Source organism: Rhinatrema bivittatum, chromosome 3 (assembly GCF_901001135.1).
Source record: "Rhinatrema bivittatum chromosome 3, aRhiBiv1.1, whole genome shotgun sequence".
In the NCBI taxonomy this organism is placed as follows: domain Eukaryota; kingdom Metazoa; phylum Chordata; class Amphibia; order Gymnophiona; family Rhinatrematidae; genus Rhinatrema; species Rhinatrema bivittatum.
In genome coordinates this window covers 450,045,245-450,061,434 of record NC_042617.1, presented here as the reverse complement: position 1 = coordinate 450,061,434, position 16,190 = coordinate 450,045,245, and the positions used below count along the sequence as shown (strand labels likewise).

Sequence of the window (16,190 nt, the reverse complement as noted above, 5' to 3'; positions counted from 1 at the left end):
TCCGTGTCTGTTAACTGGATCGAAGGACCTGACATCTTAGGAAAGAAAAATGAATTAAATTTTGTTCATTTTTATTTCATTTGGGTTTCCAAAGCAGTCATCAGCCCCAGCCTCCCCTCCCCCCCCCCCCCCCCAACACACACGCACACAGACAGAGAACAAAATGCCAGAACTGCAAAACATTAAAAATGAAAGCTTCCCTGGCCTGCCTGGACCCTCCCCAGAACCATCTTACTATATCCATGGGTCTTAAGGCATCCAAATGGGGTAGGTATGATCCCTGGTCGTACCTGCCTTGCCAGGTCCCTATTTTTTTTTTTTTTTGTTATAACTCTTTATTTATGATTTTAAATATACATGGCAAACTGAACAAATATCTCACCAAAACAGAAAAGAAGATCCAGCAAGAACATATCATATTGAGAGATATAATAATGATTTACAAGAGTACAACCCAAGGTACCAGCGAAAATTAAATCATGAAATTACCAGCACATATCTTAGCATAGATATCCAGCATGCCGAGACCACAGTGGTGTGCGCATCTTTAAACGTGTAATAAGGCCCCCATATTACATTGTACTTAAACAGCTCATGCAGGAGGCTCTATCTAAGTTTTTCAAGATCAGCAATATTTCGGACTTGCCTTTTGCAATAATCAAAGCAGGGTGTCCGTTTCCAAAAGGTGGCAATAGTAAATTGAGCAGCTAGTAAAAGATGACTCACTAGGCATCGAAATTTCCGAAGCACCAACGAGCCATCCCACCGCCCCAGCAGGCCCAACACAGGGGAAATGTAAACAGGAACTTGTATTATATCTGCAGTTTCACCCGTGACTCTGCGCCAGAAAATCCTATCATATTTTTCTTGCAGAAAACCATTTCCAAAAAAGAACTCGGCTCATCTTTAGAAGTTGGTTTAGGGGCATCATGAATTACCTTTACTTTATCTTCCATTGGACGGATTCGTGAAGCATCACTGTGATAGCCCAAAAATGTGACACTGGTAGTCCCGATTTCACATTTATCTTTCTTCACTTGAAATACTGACTTCTTGAATCGGTGTAGAATTTCCCTAAGTCAACCAGAGAGTTCATCCTCTGATGCTTCCATGATCAAAATATTGTCAAAATAAGGTGCAACACCTGGAATTCCAGCAGCAATATTTTTATGATGCACTGAAAGATGCCTAATGCGACAGAGATTCCAAATTGGAGACTTAACTCAGAAAGCTCCTTGATGAGTAATTATTGTCTGGGCATCTGCTGCTTCTTCATCTACAATTAGTTGCTTGTAAGTTTGTGCAATGTCAAGTTTTGCAAAGACCTTAATTCCAGCAAGTGTAATGAGTAGCTGGTTAATAGCAGGTATGCGGTACAACTGATCTTTAAGTGCCTTGCTAACAGTGCACACATAATCTCTACAGATCTCCTTTTGTTTTGGTGCTGGTACAATGGGTGTGGCCCATTTTGTGTGTTTAACTACTTCTAGATATTCAAGCTGCACTTGGATCCTGCCCTTCAGTTGAATGGGTGCACCTGATGGATCCAGTTGGAATGACACTACTGGTCCCTAGTAAGCTCTCAGCTCCTTAGAGAACACCTGAGGGAATTCATCCATAATATCCTTGAGATGTCCATCAGTGACGACTATGCTTCTCTCACCACTAAGTTTTGATCTGCAAACTCATTCAGGGGCAGAATCGATAAATATGCACGGAAAACGGGCGCTCAGTATTGAGCGCCCGCTTCCCTAATGCGCGCCCAGCCAACTCGCCTGGGGGCAGGCGTTAATTTCTGAGGGTAAAAATGTGGGCTGTTGGGCGCACTTTTTTTTTTTTAATTGGGGGAGAATAGCTAATAGCCTCATCAACATGCATTTGTATGTAAAGAGTGCTATTAGCTTTGCGGGGAGTTGGACGCACGTTTTGGATGCACTAATCCCCTTATAGAATAATGGGTTGTGGATACGCATTCAAAACCCACGTCCAACCATGGGTTAAACAGTGCGCTCAGCCGAGCACACTGTACTGCATCAGCCCCTCAGTGTGGCCTTTCTTTTTGCAAAAATGGCACTCTGCCCCCTTTAAATCTGCATACAGAGAGTTGTTGCTGTCCTCCGCAGCTAAAACACGTGTTTGGGATGACAGCTTCTTGGCTGAGTGACTTTCTTATTGTAGCTAACAATGTCCACATCGGTCGCTGTACCCTGGATTTCTTTCATGTGCTGCAGTGCCATTTCAGCTGCCAAAGCCTTCTGTGCTGTTGCATGGATCCTGTAGACTAGACCGTCATGAAGGATATCATTTAGGAGTTTGCTGAATTTGCAATGCTCTGCGATTCTGCTCTCATTACAACCTTTATTTCACTTGTGGAACTGAAACCTTTGTACTATGATGGACAGCAATAGGTGAGAAATGGGTCTTTAGCAATGCTATGATCTCATACCTCTTAGGGTTTTTCAAGGCTGGTGAGACCAGCAAACATATGATGCCTAATAATTTTTCCCCACACATAGTCAAAAGAGCAGCCATTTTCTCTTCAAGGGTCTCAGTCTGATTTGCTTACAAATACAATGACAGTCTCTCTGCATAAAAATCCCAGGCATTGGGCAGTCCCACATCAAATTCCTGAATGTAACTAACAGTGACCATAACTGCAGGTGAATGTGTTGCTTTGATTTCTAAGCACAGCACTGCCCTCTGAGTGCTGGCTGATTGTGCTGGACTCACCAATCAAGAACGGCACACTCCTGTTGCCCATGTACATCCACAGCAGCAGGATCCCACCCTTATCACCAAAAAATGGGAAAAGTGGAACCTGCAGATATTAACTGACTTTTTATTATGTACACCAGCACCCACCTAGGTGTGAGATGCACAGCCATAAAAGATAAAAGCCAGGAATACGACTCAGAGCATCTGGCACAGAACCTGAACGTTCTATACAACTAGATCACCCCCTGCTGCATACATAACAGGCTACTACCATTTTATTAAAGCTGAAAAAATGCATGGGCATCTAAAAGTTGTGGCCTAGCATATGGCATCATCTTGAGCTCACAGGAACTACTATGGCTGCCCAGTATCCAGGCTTAGAAAAGATGCCACTGCTATTTGCACAGGCCCAGGGAAAGATACTGCTGGAGAGAAACAGGGAAAGGGAATGAGCAGAGTGGGGGGGAGAGAGGCTGGAGGGAGATCAAAGGAAAAAAGAGTAAAAAGGAAAAGACCAAAGAAACAAAAAAAATGAGCAAAAAAAATTCAAAAAGATCAAATTAATAAGAAACAATATAGAGAAAATAAAACAAAAAGTAAAAAGCAAAGAAAAAGTACTCAGGGTTAGGGGAAGAATGTCTCAAATCTAAACCAATTTTGATTGGTGCCCAAGTTTTAAAAAAAATGTTTCTATCCCTGCACTTTATATTCTCATATCTAAGATTGCTCCTGGCTCCATGTTATAAGAAACAGGCAGATCCAATGCTGGTTTTACCCTATCACATGTGTGAGCATCTAGTGCAGAATTTCATACAGGCCTATACGGTACAGTGCACTCCGACGGAGCTCACTGTTAGCCTGCTCTTGGACGCGCGTTTTCCCTTACCCCTTATTCAGTAAGGGGAGGAAAACGCGCGTCCAACCCGCGGCACCTAATAGCGCCCTCAACATGCAATTAGGTATGCTTGCGGGATACAGAAAGTAAAATGTGCACCCAAGCCGCACATTTTACTTTCAGAAATTAGCGCCGACCCAAAGGTTGACGCTAATTTCTTCCGGCACCGGGAAAGTCCACAGAAAAGCAGTAAAAACTGCTTTTCTGTGCACCCTCCGACTTAATATCATGGCGATTTTAAGTCGGAGGTTCCGAAGAGTAAAAAAAGTTAAAAAAAAAAAAAATTTGAATTCGGCTGGCGGGCCGAAAACCGGACGCTCAATTTTGCCGGCGTCCGGTTTCCGAGCCGGTGGCTGTCAGCGGGCTCGAGAACAGACGCTGGCAAAATTGAGCGTCGGCTGTCAAACCCGCTGACAGCCGCTGCTCCAGGCTAAAAGGAGGCGCTATGGACGCGCTAGTGTCCCTAGCACCTCTTTTTCCCCGTTTCTACCGCACCACCTAATTTGAATACTGAATTGCGCGCACAGGGAGAGTGGGCGTTCGTCCGCTCTCCTGCGGACTTTACTGAATCGGCCTGATAGTGATTTTCCTTAGGAAATCTGAACTACAAATCCCTTCATGCTCTGAGGATAATGTCAAGAATGGATTAGCTTGTTACTTATGATGTGGAGCCAGTTGGCGACTCTCCTCATGCCCCCTTATTGAGGCTGGTGGGAGGAGCTGGTGGGTAGAGTACAGAGCTCAGTCTTGAAGATCTGATGGTGTTCCACTCACTCTTTCAGCAAGTCATTTAATCTTCCAATACTAGTTATATGGGAGATCTGAACCCAGCCAGCAAGTATCTCCTGTAAGAAAAAGCATTTATATGTTAAACTAGATGCTGCATACAACAACTACTAAGGTCTGTCTCCTTTCTGTACAACAAAAGCCGGCCCAGAGGTACAACAGGCAGGATTTCTCTCTGATTTTCACCTGAATACCATAACATCTGTGTAAGGACATGATATATTAGCTCTGTACTGGATACCTAAACTGTACAGCATATTGAACCCCCAGGTGGTACCGGATATCACAATTCAAATGTCCTCTCTTTCTCCTTCTCACTGGCCTCTAGATACAGTTAGCTGGCTTTTGATATGTTATACACCGCACCGATCAGGGTCTCTCTGCATGAGCAGTCTATAAGAATGAATAAATAAAATATCCCAGGACTGGAGTTTTCCTTCTCAGATGCTGAGACTTCTCCTGGGAGGGGACAAGATCCAAAGAAGATTGACATATGTGATGCTTCCAGTTAGGGATTGAACAAACATGGCTGTGGGCAAGAAAGCGTCCTAGCTTCAGTCCTAACATAAGACACAAACACACATAGATCTAAGTCAGTGGATCACATAAGGGGTAGATGAGCCAAATAATTTAATGTGCAGAACACAGAGTGACAGACAGCTAGCATAGCTGCGGGCTGCTTCTTCAGGCTCAAGAGTATCCCAGGATTAAGTGGCAGGCCACAATCATCTCTTCTCATTGAGTTTTGTCAGGCAGGTACCTGCATCTAAAGATACGTGCACACATACACACTCATAACGCTCCATCAGAACAGGAAGCCCAAGGTTATTACAAAGTACAAATTAAAAATGTAATGATGCTACTTTTCTTGACAGGTTATTCAATTGTTAATCCTGATGTTATATTCAAGATTAAAAAGGAAGATGAGAAACATTTCACTCAGCCATATGAGTGGGAGGGGAAAGAAAACATTAACAAACTCACCATTGGTAAGTAAATGTTTTGGATTTAAAGGGGGTTTCCATTTTCAGACCACAGGAGATGGGTCATTAAATCCATTTTCTAATGTATTAATAGCAATTTGTTTTGTCATAACAGGACATCCGATTGTAACGTCTGTGTTCTCATTGACCGTTAAACAAGAGGAAGATCTAGACTTCATGGATCGTCCTGAATCTGAGATGACGGAACAGATTTACCCTCCTGTAACAAGCAAGTATAAAACTCTTCCTGGACATCTTTACTTTCTGTTAGATTATAAGCTGTCTGGGGCAGGGGGCCATACTTATCTCATCAAGATGATGGATCAAGAGAGCAGAAGAATAAAAATGTTAATTATAAATAAGGCAAACTATACATTTTGTAGCAAGAGATGAGGACTTGTAGAAATTCAAAGTACAGTGAAATAAAGAGCATTATCAAGAAGTAATGAGTATGGACAAGCGGTTTGGTGGATGTTGCAGTAAGATAAGGGTGCGTAGGCCTAATATTATAACAATGGTATCAGCAAGCCTTAAGTACGGCAGTAACCTGAAGGCAGGTGAGTTTGCAGTCAGTAACTCTTAAGACTTTTAACAACAGGGCAAGGATAGGAGTAGAATCAAAAGTGAATGATGGAAAAGGGGAAAGAATATCATCCAAGGATGGTACAAAGAGGATTTCAGTCTTTCAAGTATTTAACTGTAAAAATGAGCAGACATCCAGTTTGAAGTAATAGAAAGTCCACTAGAAATTTGAGTAAAAATAGATGAAGGAAATGAAGGAAAGGATAAATAAAGCTGTGTATTGTTAGCAATCGTCTGATAGAAAAAAGAAACGGACCAAAGGTAGAAACATAAAGAAGAGAGCCAAGAACAGAACCTTGTAGTTCCACGATGGTTAAAGATTTATGGGAAGAAAACTTGGTTGCCTGTTATTCAGTGGTTGCAATTTAAGGTGTATACGCTATTACACAAGATACCCTATCAAGATTTGTATTGTCTTGTAGATAGGATTGCAAGGTATGCCCCTTCTCATTCTTTAAGGTCAGCTACATGACATTGGTTAATGGTGCCATCCGCTACTGCGTTTAAGTCTTTTTCTGCGATGGGGTCTACTCAGGGGAATAATTTGCCACTTGGATTGTGGCAAGAAAGAGACTATTTAAAATTTCATAAGAAGATAAAAGTATTTTTATTTCTGTAGCACATTCTGAATAGGAGCAAATTTCAGTTTATTGTTATGATGTAGTTGATTCTGGTGGCTCTGGAGGATTGGCGTTGTTCACCCTGTGTTCAAATGATTAGGATACTGCTAGAATGGATTTCTGATGATGATCAGCACTACAGCACCCCTCTGTTCTTAGCACTGCACTGGTGGCAGGGACTGTGAAAACAGCAAAATTCTGAGCTCAATTGCATTGCTAATGGAGGCTCTGGGGTGAGTTTTCTATATTATAACCATCTTTTCCTCTATCAGGCTGTCCCAATGTCAAACCTGACATTTTAATCCGATTTAAGCAAGATGGATTCAAAACCGAGCCCCAGGGATCTGAGGAAAGCGGAAACCTGCCCATCACAGGCACATATGCGGAACTGGGTGAAGCAGGTAATATAGTTTGGATTAAAACTAGTGATGACTTGATCCCACCATTTCCTATAAGATTATTGGAACTGTATCTGTATTTTATGATTTATACACAGCTGTGGGTGATCTCCGATTGGAATGGTGGCATAAAAATGTAAACAAATAAAAAAATGCCTCTTACTGTCCATGCACATCTAGAAGGAGATTTCACAATCGAAGCCCCTGACTGTCCAACCTTTCTTGTGTCCCTCTGCATAATTTGTTCTATTCCCACTATTTCTGCTTCTTTTTAATAATTTTCATGTCTCTCTTTCTTTGCTATTACATTTCATTCTTTTTGCCTCACTTTCCCTCTCTCCTCTTCCTCCATTGTTTTACTACAGCTTGTCTCTCTTTCCAAGGGCACCTCCTCTTCTCACCTCTCCACTTTTTTATTCCCCTCCTTTCTGTAATCTCATCTTCTTTCCTCTGTTTATTTCTCCCTTCCCATACTCTTCTTTCATCACCCCCTGACTCTTATTCCTCCCTTTCTCTCACCCTAGAAGTCGTTTTCAGTCCTATACCTCCCTCGCTGCTGCTCTAGTGCCAGGCTGTAGGCCTCTGCAGCACACTCACACAGGATTTATGCTGCACTAGTGGTTTTATTTAGAAATGGTGATAGAATTCACAATTGGGTAAGACTTACTTCCAGTCCAGGTCTGTTCACAGTAGCTCTCTTTATTAACAGCACACAACACGACTGGAGACAAGACATCTGCTTATAGACAAGATACAAGACTTCCAAACTTTAACAGGACAGAATAACATTAATGCACAAGGGGAAGGTCTCGCAGGTGTACTCTGGGATCCCAAACCTTCTTTTGGCCTTCATACCATCTAAATGATTATAACACTCTCCAGATGCTCCAGCACTCCTTTTGAATCCCCTGAGAACCAATCTGGAGCTTCAGGGACGGGGCCATATCGCAGGCTGGCTTTCTCTGAGCTGTTCTGGGCTATGTGTACAAAACAGTAGGCCTGAACCAAGCAGACACTAGTTCAAAACCAGAAAATATACTTTTTTTCCCTGACATCTAGGTTGCTACCCCTTCCTCCCTCCCATCAGTACATGGATTTTGTTTTCTGTGAGCCATGTGGAGCCAGCCTTGGGAGGGTTGGAGACAGGAGGACCCTATGCTGACAGCTGCAGCAAGTGGGAGAGAGGGAGGTAGGCAGACAGGATGACCCCCTCCCCCACAGAGCATAGTAGGAAGAAGGGAGGTAGACAGCAGCAGGAGAGAGGTAAGCAGGGTGATCCCCTTACTGGTAGCAGCAGGAGGGAGGGAAGGAGGATTCTATAACAGAGGGCGTGTTCTGTAAGCAGTTTTTATGTCCACAATATTTTGGGAAACTGGGTTTCCTAACTGCAGTGGTTCCTTTTTATAACAATACTACAGAGTGCTCTTCTCTGCTTCCATCTGGAGACTTAAACTCTCAGAGATCACAGAATTCCATATTCTCACTTTCTTACAAATGTTGCTTTTCTAAAGGCAAAATCCAGGACTATTTAAAAGCTGAATGTATTTTCCCATTTTTCTGATAGGCAGCTCAGGTTACAGTCCTGACCCCACAGTAGAGGTCCTGAAAATAGAAGAGTTTCATATCAGTGACCAGCTGGATGGAGGAGAAGAGGCTATTGAAACCTGCAGAGGTGAGGAATTACTTTCTATGCTGTGGAATATTTCAACTTGTACACTTAGAGGGTTATAGTTTAAGGGTAGAGTATTCATAAAACTGAAACCATACCCTTAACAGGTGTTGCCAGCCAGCTAACAGATGTTGTTAGTTCTGGGTAAGCTCCACCCACACCTTTCCCTTCCATGGAAATGAATGAGCTGTAGCTCCACCCACTCTAATCTCAAATGCTGCCACTGATGCCAGCCCACTACATCATCAGACATGGACTTAAACATCCCCCCCCCCCCCCCCATCCATATTTTTACTGTGTCATGGTAAGTAGACTTCAGCCATTTTTTTACTACCTCATCAGCCATGCACCCCCTCATCCTTGTCTAGAATTCTGAACATGCATATGCAGCTTCAAATCCCTTTACTTCTCCCCCTGTGTCTATGCCTGTCTTGGGTTGTTGCAAGAACCAAATTAAGCATGTGTTTCCCTAATTCAAAAGTTCTCTTTCCCCATCCTCCCTGGCTTGTTGCAGGAACCAGACTTGGCATGCAGATATGGTTTCAAATCTCCACTCTTCCCCCTTCCCTCGCTGGCTTCTTGCAGGAACCAGACTAAGCATGTGTATACCCCTCTGCCTCCACTTCCCTCCCATCATGCATCATGCATGCTTCTTGCAAGCAGATGTCTGAGCAATTACACGAGTCAGGGAGATCAGTAAACAATATAAAATTAGTGTTTAGAGCAGCAGGCTTGAAGGCAGGGTTCACATCCCACTACCATTCCTTGTGACCTTGAGCAAGTCACTTCACCCTTTAGAACTTTATTCAGACACCCTTCAGACTTACCTGCATAAACTTAGCATTCAGCCCTCTTGAGCTAAATTTTTACCACACCTTTTTTTTTCATGCTGGATAATACTGTGTGGGGAAACAATATGCCCACACAAAATGTACCCGCTTAGCAGAGGGGTAATTTAAACCACAAGGATTTGTCCAGCAAACCAGCAGGACAGATCTTTTGAATATTGACTTTGGGATCTGTTTTAAAAGAAACAAATCGACCGTCTCAGATATGGTTGCGCTATGGCAGGCCAATTTGGTTGATATATCTTCCTTGTCCGGTTATAACGGTGGCTATAAATACTTTTTGATTATTATCCTGACAAGATATACACGGGCAGTGAGCTTAACAACAAAGACTGATCTTGAAGTGACGAAATGCTTTGAAAGGATATTTAGTCTAGGTCATATACCGAAAACAAATACAGATGAACTAAGGTAAAGAGTCCTCTGAAAGGTTTGTTGAAGCACAGAGGAGTTCATTTTGTGACCCACGGGGATGGTAAGGCAGCTGTGGTAGGGAGGTTTCAGTCTACATTGTGTTTTGCTATCAAGATATATTGTCAGATTTGTGCAGACGTATAACCATAGTTTTCCCAGAACCATACAGGCTTAAACCCACACCCTCAAACTCTCTATGTGCCTGGAAAACAGCCTGTGGTGACAATATCAAGCTCAGACCTGCTGAGATGTTTTTAAGCAGGAAAATGTTAGACTGTTGTAAAGGAAAGGAAAGTTTTTAAGAGGTTACAAACAAAAATGGACAGATGAGAGGTTGATAATAATGGATATTTTCAACAAGGGACAGAAAACAGTGTTTCAGATTCAAGAACCTAAGATATTTCATGCTCGGTCAGACCAAAGGTCCATCGAGCTCAGCGTCCTGTCTCTGACAATGGCCAGTCTGGGTTATTAGGAAGTACCCAGTAGATCCCAAAAAGCAGATCAAATTCCTTGTTGCTCACTTCCAGGAATAAGCGGCTGAGGAAAATAGAAAAAAAACTAAAAAGTGCAGCTACAAAAAGGAGAGTGTATGGTTTAAAAATACCATCTTAGAAGCCCAATCCAGGTGTATTACACGCACTAAGAAATGTGGAAAGAAGGCCAAACGACTGCCGACTTGGTTAAAAGGCAAAGTGATAGAGGCTGTTTTAGCCAAAAGAACTTCCTTCAAAACTGGAAGAAGGATCCATCTGAAGAAAATAAGAAAAATCATAAGGATTGGCAAGTTAAATGTAGAACACCGATAAGACAGGTTAAGAGAGAATTTGAAAAGAAGCTGGCCATAGAGTCAAAAATTCATAATTATAACTTTTTTAAATGTATCCAAAGCAGGAACCCGTGAGGGAGTTAGTTGGACTGTTAGATGATCGAGGGGTTAAAGGTGCACTTAGGAAGATAAGCCAACTGTAGAAAAACAAAATGAATTCATTGCTTTGGTGTTTACTAATGAGGATGTTGGGGAGATACCCATTCCTGAAACAGTTTTCAAGGGAGATGATTCAGATGAACTGAACCAAGTCTTGGTGAACCTGGAAGATATAGTAGGGCAGATTGACAAACGGAAGAGTAGCAAATCGCCTGGATGAGAAGGTGTATAACCCAGAGTTCTGAAAGAACTAAAAAATGGAATTTCAGATCTAAAACTAGTAATTTGTAACCTATCATTAAAATTTTCCATTGTACCCAAAAACTGGAGGGTGGCCAATGTAACCTCAAATATTTAAAAAGGGTTTGAGGGGTGATCTGGGAAACTATAGACTGGTGAGCCTGACTTCAGTGCTGGGAAATATCGTGGAAACTATTCTAAAGAGCAAAATCACAGAACATATAGACATGGGTTACTAGGACACAGCCAGCATGGATTTATCCAAGGGAAGTCTTGCCTCACAAATCTCCTACATTTTTTTTGAAGGGGTGAATAAGCATGTGGATAAAGATGAGCCAGTAGATGTAGTGTATTTAAATTTTCAGAAGGCATTTGACAAAGTCCCACATGAGAGACTGCTAAGAAAACTAAAAAGTCATGGGTTAGGAGGCAATGCCCTTTTGTAGACTGCAAACTAGTTAAAAAATAGGAAACAGAGAGTAGATTAAATGGTCAGTTTTCTCAGTAGAGAAAGATAAACAATGGAGTGTCTCAGGAATCTGTACTGGGACCGATGCTTTTTAATATATTTATAAATGATCTGGAAAGGGGAACGGCGAGTGAGGTGATCAAATTTGCAGATGACACGAAATTATTCAGAGTTATTAAATCACAATTGGTTTGTGATAAAATGCAGGAAGACCTTGAGAGACTGGAAGACTGGGCATTCAAATGGCAGATGAAATTTAATGTGGATAAGTGCAAAGTAATGCATATAGGGAAAAGTAACCCACGCTGTAGTTACACATATTGGGAGTAACCACCCAGGAAAAAGAAGTAGACATTATAGTGGACAATACATTGAAATCATCAGCTCAGTGTGAGGCAGTGGTCAAAAAAGCAAACAGAATGTTATAAATTATTTGGAAAGGAAAGGTGAATAAAATGGAGAATGTCATAATACCTCTGTATCGCTCCATAGTGAGACCTTGCCTTGAGTACTCAGTACAATTCTGGTCGCCGTACTGGAAAAGGTACAGAGAATAGCAACCAAATGATAAAGGGGATGGAACAGCTCCTCTATGAGAAAGGCTAAAGAGGTTAAGGATATTCAGCTTGGAGAAGAGACTGCTGAGAGGGGATATGATAGAGGTCTATAAAATCATGAGAGGATTAGAACGGGTAAATGTGAATCAGTTATTTACTCTTTCAGATAATACAAGGATAGGGGGTACTCCATGAAGTTAGCAAATAGCACATTTAAAATTCCAAATCCCAAAACAGAAGCTGTTAATAATGTTGCATACAGGGCCAGGTTCATTGGGGGCACAGAAGCATAAAATTGATTTGAGCTAATCAAGATACGATCACTTTCATTTTGAAGTTTCTTGTGGATTATAAATTGTAATAAAGAACCAAATATAGTAGCGAAGAATCCAAGAGAAGTGTCTGTGGTTCCATGAAATGTTAGTGCACATATACATATACCGACGCGATATCTCTGATGAGCGGCGGTATATAAAAAACTTTAAATAAATAAATACAGAAAAAAATATTTCAGAAAACAAGATAGTTCATAATTGGTATCAAGGAAGATTGATAGATTGCATTGGTACATGATGATTATATCTGGGAATTTCTAGCCAAATTTCAGTGGTGGGCTTGAGCCCTGTATAACAGCTTTATAGATAGTTACCTTTTTATTTATTTAAAAATAGCTATTTAAGTGAAAATAATTATTCAGAGGTGCTGTTCTTTGAAGATTGCAGTTGATGTAGATTTTGAACAGTTCAAAGGCTTCTCCTTTGAGATTTTGGAATAAGTTATACAGAGGCTTAGCCTAGCAAAAGCTTTTAAAGAATCATTTGAGCATCATTTCCTGATATTTCTTCTTCTCAATAGCTGAAAACATTAATGTGCATACTCTCATTTTTATCCAACAGATGATGGATTCAGTAACAATAGTGAGATGCAGAAAATGTGTGATTGGCAGCAAAGGGAAGAATGGAAACACAAAGCATACTTGAGAGACAGCCTGGATCCTTCTGCTGACTATGAAGGAGGTATTAGTAGAGTAACACCGCCCAAGATGGAAGAAAGAGCCCAAAAAGGAGAGAGACAAAACACAAGTACTGAACAAGAGACAAATTCCCTACACTGCTCAGAGCTTGTGCAAATTGAGAGCCCCAATGAAAGAGAGAGACCACTGCAAGGTGCGGATACTGGGGAAACCTTCATCACAAACTCACATTTTATTGAGCCCCAAGAAATGACTGAAAATGGGAATGAGTTCACTGAACATACAAATCACATATTGATCCAACAATACAATAGAAAGGAGAAACAATTTACATGTACTGAAGGTGAGAAAAGAATCTCTAAGGAAACAAACCTAATAACACAGAGAAATTTTCACATACAAAATAAACTGTTTAAATGTTCTCAGTGTGAAAAAAGCTTTTCTTACAGAGCTGGGCTTAAAAGGCATGTAAGAATTCACACTGGGGAAAGACCATTTCAATGTACTGAATGTGAGAAAAGGTTTACAAGGAAATCAAACCTCACAGCACATAAAAAGCTTCACAGTGGAGATAAACCTTTTAAATGTACTGAATGTGAAAATGTTTCACATGCAGATCACAGCTTAAAATTCATCAAATAATGCACATAGGAGAGAAACCCTTTGCATGTGTTGAATGCGAAAAATGCTTTGCAAACAGATTTGAACTTGAGGAACATGAAATAATTCACACAGGAGGGAAACCCTTAAATTATACTGAATGTGAGAAAAGATTTATTCTGAAATCAAATCTTAGGTCAGAAAAAATACTTCACATAAGAGAAAAACCATTTAAATGTTCCGAATGTGATAAAAGTGTCTGTTATAAATCCTCCCTGATACGACATGAAATGATCCACTCAGGAGAGAAACCATTTAAATGTTCTGAATGCGATAAAAACTTCAGCCATAAATCCTACCTGAAACGGCATGAAAGGATCCACACAGGAGAGAAACAATTTAAATGTTCTGACTGTGATAAAAGCTTCAGTCATAAATCCTATTTGAGACGGCATGAAAGAATCCACACTGGAGAGAAACAATATAAATGTTCTGAATGTGACAAAAGCTTCAGTCATAAATCCTACCTGAGACTACATGAAAGGATTCACACTGGTGAAAAACCATTTCATTGTTCAGAATGTGATAAAAGCTTCAGTCATAAATACAACCTGAGGCGGCATGAAATAATCCATACTGGAGAAAAACCATTTCAGTGTTCCGAATGTGGTAAATGTTTCCATTACATCCATAATCTTAGAGATCATGAAATGACCCACACAAGAGAGAAACCATATAAGTGTTGTGAATGTGATAAAACCTTCAGACATATATCCAACCTGAGAAGACATGAAAGGATCCACACAGTAATGGAACTAAGAAGAAGAGCACTAGAAGTAAATTTGAAAGGTTGAGATTATACTCCGCATACTCTGGCTGAAGAGTGAGGTTCATTTATGGCATAGTAGATACAAAATAAATCCATTTGGAGACACTAACCTGACAGAAACCATTTCAGTTTCCTGAATGTGGTAAATATTTCTATTATATATGACTCACAAAATAAAGAAACAATATAAATGGGCTGAGTGTAACAACGTTTTTCATGGTGAAATCAAACAACACAAGAGTGGAATTATATAGGTCAGAAACCATTTAAATGGTCTGAGTGTGCTAAAAGCTTCTGCCAAAAATCACAGGTGAGTTTACATGATAAGAACCACACAGGAATAACCACATGCTGCCCTGTGTGAACAATTACTGGGCTCCCCCCTCCTCCATTCTCACACCCAGGCTCCCATTCTCACATCCAGGCTCCCTTTCTCCCAACCAGGCACACATTCTCACACCCAGGCTCCCATTTCCACATACTCCGACCCAGGCTCCCATTCTCACAGCCAGGCTCCCATTCTCCCATTCTCACACCCATGTTCTCATTCCCACATACTCACACCCAGGCACCCATTCTCATATTCAGGCTCCTATTCTCCCATTCTCATATTCAGGATCCTATTCTCCCATTCTCACACCCAGGCTCCCATTCTCCCATTCTCATATTCAGGCTCCTATTCTCCCATTCTCACACCCAGGCTCCCATTCTCATATTCAGGCTCCTATTCTCCCATTCTCATACCCAGGCTCCCATTCTCACATACTCACACCTAGGCTCCCATTCTCATACCCAGGCTCCCATTCTCCCATTCTCACACCCAGGCTCTCATTCCCACATACTCACACCTCGGCTCCCATTCTCATACCCAGGCTCCTATTCTCCCATTCTCATACCCAGGCTCCCATTCTCACATCCAGGCTCCCATTCTCCTATTCTCACACCCAGGCTCTCATTCCCACATACTCATACCCAGGCTCCCATTCTCACATACTCACACCCAGGCTCCCATTCTCATACCCAGGCTCCCATTCTCACATACTCACACCCAGGCTCCCATTCTCACATCCAGGCTCCCATTCTCACACCCAGGCTCTCATTCTCATATTCAGGCTCCTATTTTCCTATTCTCCCATTCTCATACCCAGGCTCCCATTCTCACATACTCACACCTAGGCTCCCATTCTCATACCCAAGCTCCCATTCTCATACCCAGGCTCCCATTCTAACACCCAGGCTCCCATTCTCACATCCAGGCTCCCATTCTCCCATTCTCACACCCAGGCTCTCATTCCCACATACTCACACCCAGGCTCCCATTCTCATATTCAGGCTCCTATTCTCCCATTCTCACATACTCACACCCAGGCTCCCATTCTCATATTCAGGCTCCTATTCTCCCATTCTCATACCCAGGCTCCCATTCTCACATACTCACACCCAGGCTCCCATTCTCATACCCAGGCTCCCATTCTCACATCCAGGCTCCCATTCTCACACCCAGGCTCTCATTCTCATATTCAGGCTCCTATTTTCCTATTCTCCCATTCTCATACCCAGGCTCCCATTCTCACATCCAGGCTCCCATTCTCACACCCAGGCTCTCATTCTCATATTCAGGCTCCTATTCTCCCATTCTCATACCCAGGCTCCCATTCTCACATCCAGGCTCCCATTCTCACAC

At 41.8% G+C, this 16,190-nt stretch overlaps 1 protein-coding gene across 2 annotated transcripts in view; it reads left to right on the top strand.

The window, feature by feature from the left end:
• The window catches only part of LOC115088024 (zinc finger protein 189-like), a 47,304-nt gene extending 32,056 nt beyond the window's left edge, over positions 1-15,248 (top strand). For both annotated transcript variants that reach the window (XM_029595889.1, XM_029595888.1), the window contains 5 exons: positions 5,272-5,385; positions 5,495-5,608; positions 6,854-6,982; positions 8,544-8,651; positions 13,001-15,248. In XM_029595889.1, coding sequence (XP_029451749.1) covers positions 5,272-5,385; positions 5,495-5,608; positions 6,854-6,982; positions 8,544-8,651; positions 13,001-13,719 — 1,184 coding nt within the window. In that variant the 3' untranslated portion in view covers positions 13,720-15,248. The remainder of the gene's footprint in view (positions 1-5,271; positions 5,386-5,494; positions 5,609-6,853; positions 6,983-8,543; positions 8,652-13,000) is intronic.
• The last annotated feature ends 942 nt before the right edge of the window (positions 15,249-16,190 follow it).